Source organism: Adiantum capillus-veneris, chromosome 15, assembly GCF_014529385.1.
Source record: "Adiantum capillus-veneris isolate H3 chromosome 15, ASM1452938v2, whole genome shotgun sequence".
Classification (NCBI taxonomy): Eukaryota; Viridiplantae; Streptophyta; class Polypodiopsida; order Polypodiales; family Pteridaceae; genus Adiantum; species Adiantum capillus-veneris.
Window position 1 is genome coordinate 155,789,918 of NC_140945.1, and position 10,586 is coordinate 155,800,503.

General features: G+C 43.7%; 1 protein-coding gene across 1 annotated transcript; it reads left to right on the forward strand.

Moving 5' to 3' along the window:
• The first annotated feature begins 540 nt into the window (after window positions 1–540).
• On the forward strand, window positions 541–3,126 carry LOC147441721 (calnexin homolog 1-like). Its single transcript, XM_086483260.1, has 6 exons — window positions 541–787; window positions 924–993; window positions 1,090–2,219; window positions 2,400–2,471; window positions 2,576–2,704; window positions 2,791–3,126. Exons 1-6 carry the CDS (start codon window positions 707–709, stop codon window positions 2,956–2,958), a joined length of 1,650 nt encoding a protein of 549 aa, XP_086339386.1. The 5' UTR covers window positions 541–706; the 3' UTR covers window positions 2,959–3,126.
• The last annotated feature ends 7,460 nt before the right edge of the window (window positions 3,127–10,586 follow it).

The following is a 10,586-nucleotide window of genomic DNA, read 5'->3' on the forward strand; positions in this document are numbered from 1 at the left end:
CCAACAAAACGCAAAACCAAACTTTTTATTGACTTGTCAAAAACTTGTGTATGTACAAGGGTTATGGTGTTACTTTTCTCACTTGAATTCATATGCACATCTCTCTCTTTATACTTAAAATAGATTTTTCTCTCAAGAAACTTTGCCCCACACACACACACACACACACACGCACACACACATTATCATGCAAAAGAAGGGAGAGAGACTCCATATGTCAACTGTAGAGAGAGAGAGAGAGAGAGAGAGAGAGAGAGAGAGAGAGTCCAGTTCGACGCATCCTTCTCCTCCTTTTCTCTCTTAAGCAGAGACACCTCGCATCTCATTTGATTCGTCCCTTTTATGAATTAAAAAGATCGTATCGCCTACTCGAGTGCTTAGATTTTGATAAGATTCGAGTCCCGACCACTCCCTACCCATGTACCTGGAACTCTCAGTAGCCACCTATAAGAGCAGGCCCTTGTGAGTGCCTCGCCTTGGCTCAGTTCTGCAGATTCGGATGGCCTTGTTTTTACTTGTTCGTCATCTTTCTGGCCTTTCGTCATCTTTCAGGCCTTGTAAGTTTCGAACTACGTCACGATTGACACGTGGACTCAGATAATTGGCCAATGGAGGACCAAAGTGTCTTCGATTGGTCTGACGTCGGCCGAGTTCATTTTGCTGTTGCGGTGTGGTTCTTGGCAGCGGCAACAAGTGAAGCTTCTCCATGTCCATGGCTCTCAGAGCCTTCGTGGTGCTGCTCTCCATTTTGGAGTGTGCCGTTGCTGCCGTTGCTGCTGCAGAGCCGGTATGTCTCGTGTGTGTGTGCGCGCGCGCGCGCGCGCGCGTGTGTGTGTGAGAGAGAGAGAGAGAGAGAGAGAGAGAGAGAGAGAGAGATGCTTTTCTGTGTCTGTGCGTCTTCCATGTCTTTCCTGCATTTGCAGATTTTTTACGAATCTTTCGAGGAAGACTGGGTGGGCAGATGGCATCCTTCCAGCAAGGAGGAGTACCAAGGTACAGTTCTGTTGCATGCCTTTGCGGCAAGTCATTTCAGCTTTAAGGCTTGTATGCATGTGGATGAAACTTTGGTTTTGCCTCTGTTCTGAGTAGGTGTTTGGAAGCATGCAAAGAGCGAGGGCCATGATAACCATGGCCTCCTTGCAAGTGAAAAAGCTCGCAAGTATGGCATTGCAACCCTATTGCCTCAAGTTGTGGAGTTTAAGGACGAGCCTATTTTGTTGCAGTATGATTTAAGGCTGCAAAATGGCATTGAATGTGGCGGCTCCTACCTCAAGTTTCTTCAAGTGCAGAAAGATGGCTGGACCCCAACCCAGCTTGACAATGAAGCTCCGTACTCAATCATGTTTGGCCCCGACAAATGTGGCTCCACAAACAAAGTGCACTTCATTTTTCGACATAAGCATCCCAAAACAGGTGCTTACATAGAGCATCATCTGAAGTTCCCCCCCTCCCTTATCAATGATAAGCTGTCGCATGTGTACACGGCAGCATTATACCCGAACAACACTGTCAGCATTCTCATAGATGGGCAAGTGAAGAAGTCGGCTGATCTCCTCTCGGACAATTTTGATCCCCCTGTGCTCCCACCTAAAATGATACCAGATCCGGAGGACACAAAGCCAGAGGACTGGGATGAGAGAGCTAAGGTACCTGACCCTGAAGCAGTGAAACCAGAAGATTGGGATGAAGATGCACCATATGAAACTGAGGATATGGATGCCACTAAGCCAGAAGGTTGGCTTGATGATGAGCCAGAAGAAATTGATGATGTGGATGCAGTAAAGCCCGAAGACTGGGATGATGATGAAGATGGAGAATGGGAAGTTCCCAAGGTTTCCAATCCAAAATGCGTGGATGGCCCTGGATGCGGTAATTGGACAAGGCCGAAAAAGAAAAATCCTGCCTTTAAGGGCAAGTGGTATGCCCCCATGATTGAGAACCCTGCATACAAGGGTACATGGAAGGCTCAGGAGATCCCTAATCCTGATTATTTTCATCTAGAGAAGCCCAATTTAGAGCCCATTTCTGCAGTTTCCATTGAGATATGGACCATGCAAGATGGCATTCTCTTTGACAATGTGCTAATCACAAGCAATGAAGACCTTGCCGCAGAATACAGAGACATGGAGTGGAAAGTAAAATTCAATGTGGAGAAAATGCAGCAGAAGAAGGAAGAGGCTGAAGAAGCCGCTAAGAAAAGTCTGTTTGTCAAAGTACAGGTATAAGCTCATTTTGAGCTATGTACCTTACACATGATACTGTATTCAGAAGCATTGTCATGCATGGTGTGTCTTCCCAGCGGTTCTATGGTTGGCTGTTTCTCTTTAAGGTTGCAGCTGCTATCTACTGCGTTTCTCAGTTGTTCATATTTGATTCAAAATCAGCTCTTTCTTCTGCAGGACATGGTTTTCAAGACCTTGTACCACATTGCGGAGCTGCCTATGTTGGCATCGCAGAAGGACAAGCTTGTGGTATACATGCAATATGAGTTCTCCTGCAGGCTATGTCATGTCAGCGTAAGTTACTTTTAACCTCTTTTGATCATATATTGAATGCTATGAGCTTTGGGTTGCAGGAATTTATTGAGAGAGGAGAGGAGAATCCAGTGGCTGTGCTGGGCATCTTTGGAGGTGTCGTGCCTTTTGGTCTAATTCTCATTTTCTGGTTCCTTTTCATGAGAAAGAGGAGCAAAATATCGAAGAAGGTCAGAATATGCAAGGCTTACCTTGATTATTAGTTTGCCTTTGTCAAATAGTTGTGATTGAGTATATTCCAACCCAATTTTTGCAGGCATCATTGGCGAAGGCGAAGAAAGATGATATCACTCCTGATGATGATATTAAAAGCTCTGAGAAGTCTAGGGACAAAGAAAAAGGGAAGGAGAAGGTGACTGAGGAGAATGCAGTGGCAGAGGAAGTATTTGCTACTCGACATAGGAGACCACGGAGAGAAACGTGAGGTTTGGTAATGTTGTGATATTCTTATGAACCTGTGTACTCTTGAGAAGAAACCTCGGCTGAATTTTTGTATCAGAGGGTGCTCTCCACCAGAGACTTTTACTTCTTTCATCATGTCGAGGACAACACCTCCAGCATGCCAAGTGGGAATAGAGAAGCGTCTGCATAACTGTAGTGTATTGTGTTCTCTCAGATCAACTGTTTATTTTTATTTTGCCTTCACTTCCGGGAAAAATTAAAGAGAAAATTGGTGACCCTCCGTACAGTATCCTGGTTAGAGAAGAGAGAAGCGAAGAGAAGTTCTAACATGGTAGGAACAATCCCTAGAATCGTCAAAGATCTATCCAACAAGTCTTAACTCAAGACTTCATACTCAAGAGGAAATTGGATAAGTTATTTACCACACTTGGGTGATAGAAAGGTTATTTCATTCACTCACGCGCACTCACACACATGCATGCACACCCGCACTTAGAGAAGGGTTAACGCTGTACGAACAATCCCAAGAGACCTCAAAGGTCTATCTGACAAGTCTTAATACTCAAGAGGGAATTGGGATAACCTATCTACCACACTTGGGTGATAGAAAGGTTGTGAGTGATGGGCAGGTGGCCTTTCGGCTTTATTGGAGAATCATAAACGCGAACAAGTTAATCTGTCGGGTTACCTCAAAGTTACTCTTTTGGGGATTAAGTTATTGAATGTCATGCCGCATCCACATTGTTCAAGAAATGTGTCTTAGCTTAGCCTTGAGCCGGTCATAAATTCAAGATGCTGAAAGTAGAGTGAAATGGAAAAATTCCAATGGATTTTATAAAACAAATAGTGCAAATATAGCTAAAGATATAGCTTAATGTGCAAATTCACTTAGGAATTGTCTTGAAGGAATTTGTGTATGTTTGGGTTAAAGGGTTTTCCTGAATGCTACTCATTCTTGTTGCCCAAATTTGGTTGCATGGTGTGCAAACTCTTGTAGTGTAACAAGGAATTATTGAATGCCATTGCTTGTCCTCCCTTTTGTAACTAGAGTGCTTAATTAGCTCTATGCTCTACGTAAACAAGAGGTTGTCAATTGGGTGCAAGAGAGAGAGAGAGAGAGAGAGAGAGAGAGAGAGGAACACTACCAGTCAAGTCAATGAGGGATGTTGAGTTTTATAAACATTAGACCTTTTATAATACACTGGCCAAACCTTGGTTGGGAATGAAAGACATAATTCTCGAAATTTATAGTTCGTAATTAATTTATAATGCGAGTGTGGATGTAGAAGCAAAGGGTGATGTTGGGTAGATGCTTAGTGGTCTGCTGGTTGGGAGATAGGAAAGTAGGGTGTGCAAATTGTTGTGGCGGTAGGGGGATCTTATTAGAGTAATTTATTTGTAGTCTCAAGTAGTCTGAGTTCATTTGCAATCTATCTAGTGAGGGTAGTATGCAACTCATGCAGTGCCATCTCAAATTTTGTGCGTTGCTTAATAAATTCAGCACAATTTGGTAACTCTGCCCGCTTGGGCGGAGTTTGAGAGCTTGATTAGAGACCCCGCCCTTTCATGCGAATGCCATTTCTGTTGGTAGGCCAGGGTAAACCCTCATGCGTCCGAAACGCCTCTATGTCTTGCAAGGCGTAACAGTTCAGCTGGATGGTGATGCTCAGTTTGGAAGTGATCTTTTTTCGGATTCTTGGTTTCTTCTTCGAGGGCTTGGTGGAGAAGCAAGGTTGGGGTGGCAGCTCACCCCCCTTGGTGGCAGCCCCTAGTTGGTCAGTTGCATCTCTAGAAATATTTTTAATTGCTACTTGCTTTTAATAATCACGCATCCGATTCTCCCCCGCCTCCCACTCAATATGTACAATTGCAAGACTTAGGCCTCTGTCGACCATGTGTGACCTGTCAAAGCTTGGGCGTTCATCTTTTTCCTGTGCACAAAGGATTGCCAACCATGTTGTCACACTAAGCGGATGACAACTACGGGAAAATAGGCTGTTGTAGGTTGTGCAACCAATCAGCGCTTAGGGAAGGAGCTTGGGCGGGTGCAGGGTAGCTTTGGGGGGTCGTCTGAAAACCAGCGAAGCTTGGACATGAGTTGGCTGCCAGGTCAACTGAAGCCATGGAGTCCATCCCCCTTGTGTGACAGCCATCGCCAAAGGCAGCGTTGTTGATTGGGCCACGTGAGACTGGAGGAGTTTCGTCCGCCCTTGTCTAGCAGGGGCCTTACATGAAATAGCAATAGCAATGCTGGATGCTATTTTTGAGTGTGAACTGGTTTTCGAGGTTCTCGGTGCATTTCAGAATTATGGGGTGTTTCCAGCACTCAAATCTGGTGATGAGATTCCCTTGTTCCACTTTCTAATGCAACAAGTTCTCACCTTAAGGCTTATTGAAACAACCTTACTTCAAAATCAACGACACGCCATGGGTTCAAATACAACAAATTTTGCCGAAAAAGTCTTTTGACTTTCCACTTCCATGGTCTTTTCATTTCTTAAACTTGCCTTTCACTTATGCACTTGAGATGGATTTTTAATTTTTCGAGATTGGAGAGACCTAATGCGTGCAACCCAAATAAATCCGTTAACCATGTCTTATAGCATTGATTCAAAACCATATCATTCCATGCCACCCTAGCTGGATTCAACATGAACTCACCACACCAAGTGAAGGAAGAAAGTATCTTGTCTGAAGGAGCTAGCTTGGTTGATTGAGCACTCGATCATCGTGACCAGGACCATGGGTTCCAATGCAACCAAGCGATCTTGGTACCGCTCACAGATACTTGTATCATCTCGCACGAGATTATTGCGATTTGCTACAAAAAAAAGAAAAAATTATGTAACCACTTACCTTTTCACCGTTATTATTTCCCATTAGGAAAGACTGGTCAAAAAGTGAAAATCAAGGCTACAACTCCCTAGATAAGACTATGCTTTCAATTTTTCTACATTGTTCGACACTCCACCCCTCCTACAACTAACTACTCCCTTTTCTCTTAGGATAGTTTCCTACGACGTTAAAATACTCTTCTTCTCTCTTTTTCTTTTGGGCAAAACTCACAATGATGAGTGAGTATTCTAAATGGCTCACTTTTAAAAGGTATTCCTAATGGCTTAAAAAAGCTAAAAGGTATTCTTGATTCAAAAATTTCCTCAATAACAACAAAGAACGATGCGTTAGTCTATAGCAAGCACCAATTGGCAATGACGGAACATGTATATTTGTAACAGTATCAGTTGGACGTGAGAATAACGGATACAATATCGCACGCGCGAGAGAGAGAGAGAGAGAGAGAGAGAGAGAGAGAGAGAGAGAGAGGACACTTTAAAGAGAAGAAAACGCTAAAGAAAAAATAAAAGAGAAACAAAATACAAATATACAAAGTGAAATCGACAACCTCTTTATCTGGATACAAAAGGTCTTTTGACTTTCCACCTTCATCTGTCTATCCATTTCCTAAACTCACCCTTCACTTACATACTTATATGATTTGAAAGACTTTATTTTTTTTCGAGATTGGGGAGACCAAATGGATCACTTTTAAGGAAATCAATTAGTTTTTAGGATTCCCTTAAATCTCTTCCCCCCCCCCCCTCTCCAAACCCCGCTCCCCCACAACCACAACAAGCGTGCCTTCTACCTCTATCGCCTCCTTGCAGTCCTTGGCGGGCAATCTTCACCTACAGTCTTATGCTCATGAGTCATAACACCATGCGCATAGACCTAGCTCCTTGCACCCAATCCTCTACCCGTACACCTTCCTTTAGCAGCCCTTGCCTCGCAACTTGAACTGAATTGAACCGAATTGCAAGAGAGAGAAAGAAAGAGGGAAAGAGAGGCATTATCTCAAGCACTCCAACGGCCCAAAACTATCTACAAAGTGTGTTTGGATAGATGATCACATCCAACTGTCTTCGCCACCACCCACCGTAGGGAAGGAGACCCTTCAACTGTGAGAGAGAGAGAGAGAGAGAGAGAGAGAGAGAGAGAGAGAGAGAGAGAGAATCTAAGCACATGCGAGAGAGATAAGTTGATTGTAGACTCCAGAGATCGCGAGAGAGAGATAGACCGATTGAGAGCAAGAGAGAAGGACCAAAAGCGAGAGTATTAAGGGAGTGAAAGACAAAATCCTACACTCCAAAATCATAGCATTGAGAGAGAGAGAGAGAGAGAGAGAGAGAGAGAGAGAGAGAGAGAGAGAGAGAGAGAGAGAGAGAGAGAGAGAGAGAGAGAGAGATGATACCATCATCGACTTGTGTGCTCCTACTGCCCAGGCCACGCTAACCCTAATTTGCATAAACTCTATATCCTGTGTCACCTCCTCCTAACCACATCCTCCTCGCCTTTGTGCCCACAAATAAAATGCCCTTGTTGCCCATAGCCTTTGCATGTGTGCTCATTGCCCATATAATTCTTGCATGTAGTGGTCACAACTCGCGACCTACTTCTGCAAGCCCTACATACATCGATTGACAAGAGAGCCACCTCGCGCACTTAACAAGACTCACAAGATAAATTTGGCTGAACATGGAGATACTAGACGGCCATAACGACACCAAATGCCCAGTTCCACTCATCAAAGTTCATCCTCTTTTCCATGGCAATAAACATTTCCTTACTATCTTGTATAATCTCTATGAATTTAGATGTTTTTAGGGTGTTCTCAAAGATTTGACAGGTCTTGGCCTTCCACACATACTTGAAGTAGCAGTATTTGACAATTTACATGGCGATGAGCAGTGGTTGGCTCTTGAACACCTTCCCTCTCAAGTTCTTGAAAAAACCTATCTTCCAAATCTTTTGAATCCATTTACAAATTTCCTCTACGAGGCCACAGATCACCGGACACTTCTTGAAAAGGTGCGGGATGTCCTCACTAGCCTTTCTGCATTGTGAGCATCTATCAAGACCAATATCCCTTGCAAGGATCTTCACTTCAATAGGCAAGGCCCCTCATAGAACCTTTCAAAGGAATATCTTCATCCCAAGTGGCCAATGTGTGTACTCGATGTTCTTTGTGATAGTCATTCATCTCGATTCCGGCCATTGCTTGCCCCATTGCTTGTTCAAGAGGGAAAACTAATCCTTTGAGAACATAAGGAGTTGTACACGTCCTTGGTTTGCGGTTTGAGAAAATTCCTGTTCACGGGCCACCGCCATGCCTTCCATTCGAACCTGAACTCGCAGGAAGACAACCAACAACTTTGAAGCCGTTCTAAAGCCCTAATGGCCAACAATCTTTTATTTCAATAGAGGTGGAATTGGGAGGCTAGTTGGTTTGTCCCTTTCCAATTTTTGCTAATGCTATCCCAAAACTAGCCCAACCGATGTAGTCCTTTGTTATTGATCTTCCTGAAAACTTCCCTCCAGAAAGGGTTCAAAAGGAATCTTCCTGCTTTAGACATCCAAGGGGACCAATGGGATATGGATTTGTGAAATTATCTAGTTATATTTCCCCATTCCAAGGTCTCTGTTGCTCTATTGCATTTCCTAACTAGTTCGCATGTTGATCCCCCAAGTTTTAGCTTGGACCATTGAGGGGCAAGCAACTTGTCGTGTACCTCAAGCCCTTTCCATTGACCACCTTGCAAACATAGTTTGGCATTGTCCATCATGGCCTTCGTCATAATAGCCCATGCCCTGGTCTTGCTTCCTGACTGCCACCACAAACTTAGCACAATGGGCCTTTGCATGAGTACTAGAGTTGAGGATCCCGATCCTACCTTGCTCGACAGGGCTCTCAAGGGAATCCCATCCCGCCAAATGCCAAGGGGTTGAGTCTTTTAGTGTTGTTTTTCCATAAGAATATTTCTACCGATTTCAAGAACTCTTTCCAGTTGCATTTTGCTAACTTTAGTAGCATGCCATTGGATGCTATGCAAGATATCACGAACGAGTTGATTAGTTTCTCTCTGCTTCAAAAAGGAAGAAGCACATACTCCCATCTTCGCATCTTGCTCCTTACCTTATCCATAACCCATAGGAGTCTTTTCTTGTGTGTTACATCCACCCCCAGAGAGGTTCCCAGGTGTTAGAATATCCTCTTTTTTGACCGGACCATATTGACGGATCAAACGAGTCATTTATGAGAGTAATATCAATCTCAGTTTTCCAATATTGCACTTTAACCCTGATGCAGTGGCTTACATTTACACAATCTCCAAAGCCTTCCTAATCACTCACGGGCAAGCTTTGAGGATTAGAAGGGAATCATCCGCGAATAGCTTGAGAGGAGTTGGTTGTTGCTAGGTAGAGACAACCCTTGGATTTCCCCTCTAGCAGCACTGTCTTCGAGCAATGTTACCAAAGGATGAGATACAATGGCGAACAAAAGAGGGGCTAGAGGGCATCCCTACTTGATATGCACCCATATTTCTCTCATTGAATAGAAGCTCAAAGTGGCTACCAACACCAAGGGTGCTTACCAAGCGATACATCCGTGGTCCGAAGCCCAACGATTTGATGACATCTTCGATGAACAACCATGTGATCTTGTCATATGCTTTATCTAAATCAAGTTGAAGCAGAATACACTCTTGTTTAGGTGATGCTGCATACTCTATCCCAACCATTGCTGCCAGAATGTTATCATAGATAGACCTTCGTTTGATAAATCCATGCTGTGGAGAGTGATGACTTTGTTTAGAAGGGGAACGAGTGTGAGGGCTATGATTTTGGAAATAATATTATAGGCTACTGGAATCATAGTAATAGGGTGCCAATGTTTTAGCTAGGAGTAGCAAATTTGTTTGGGGATGGGCTTGATGAGGCCCCTATTAATGCTTTAAGTCTAGGACCCCATTGACCAGGCTTGGTTAGCCATTCACGTGATCGGGGACTTAAGATCATCCCAAAATTCTTTGAAAATCTTAGTTGTCCTACCGTCCCACCCAAGGGACTTTTCTTTGCCAAGATCTTGCAATGCGCGAGAGAATTCCTCCTCGATAAACTTCTTCTTCAAAATGATGGCATTTGAATGGGAGATTGTTTTTTTAACACTTCCAAGCAGAGTAGCTCTGGCTTTGTTCACATCAGGGGAATTTATCTCCAATACTCTGTTGTAAGTGATCAAGCATGATTTGATCCATTTCATCTTGGTCCCCCACAACATTCCCTCCCCCATCAACGAGTGAATGGACAAGAGGGCCGTGAAGAGCCACATTTTATGATCCGCTTTAGAGGCTGACCCTTCGTGCTTTTTAATGGTTAATCACTCAACATCGTCAACAAGCTATTCTATGTGTTCCTCGCAAAATGTCTTTCTTTTAGGGCTTGCATTTTTTACTGCTTTCTAAACATTCTTGGCAAAGATATCCCAAGCCCTAGAGCCGAATCCACATCTTTACAAAGCTTTCTCATAGCTTTTGTGGCCAGGCTTTTGAGAAGAGGGTCTTTAAAAAGGTGAGCCCTTGTCATGAGTAACTTCTTAGATCCTTGGGGACAATGATTTCTCCTATGTTTTTATTTATTTTTATACTTAGCAGTAGGTGATCCGACATGCATAGTGAGGTCACTACCTTCATTTCAAACCATGAATGTAACTAGTTGGCTTGGTGAGAGCAATAGCAACGATCTAGCCGAGATGAAGTGCCCGCATATTGCAAACTGTTGTACGTGAAGCCCGGCGTGCTATTCCGAAGGCCC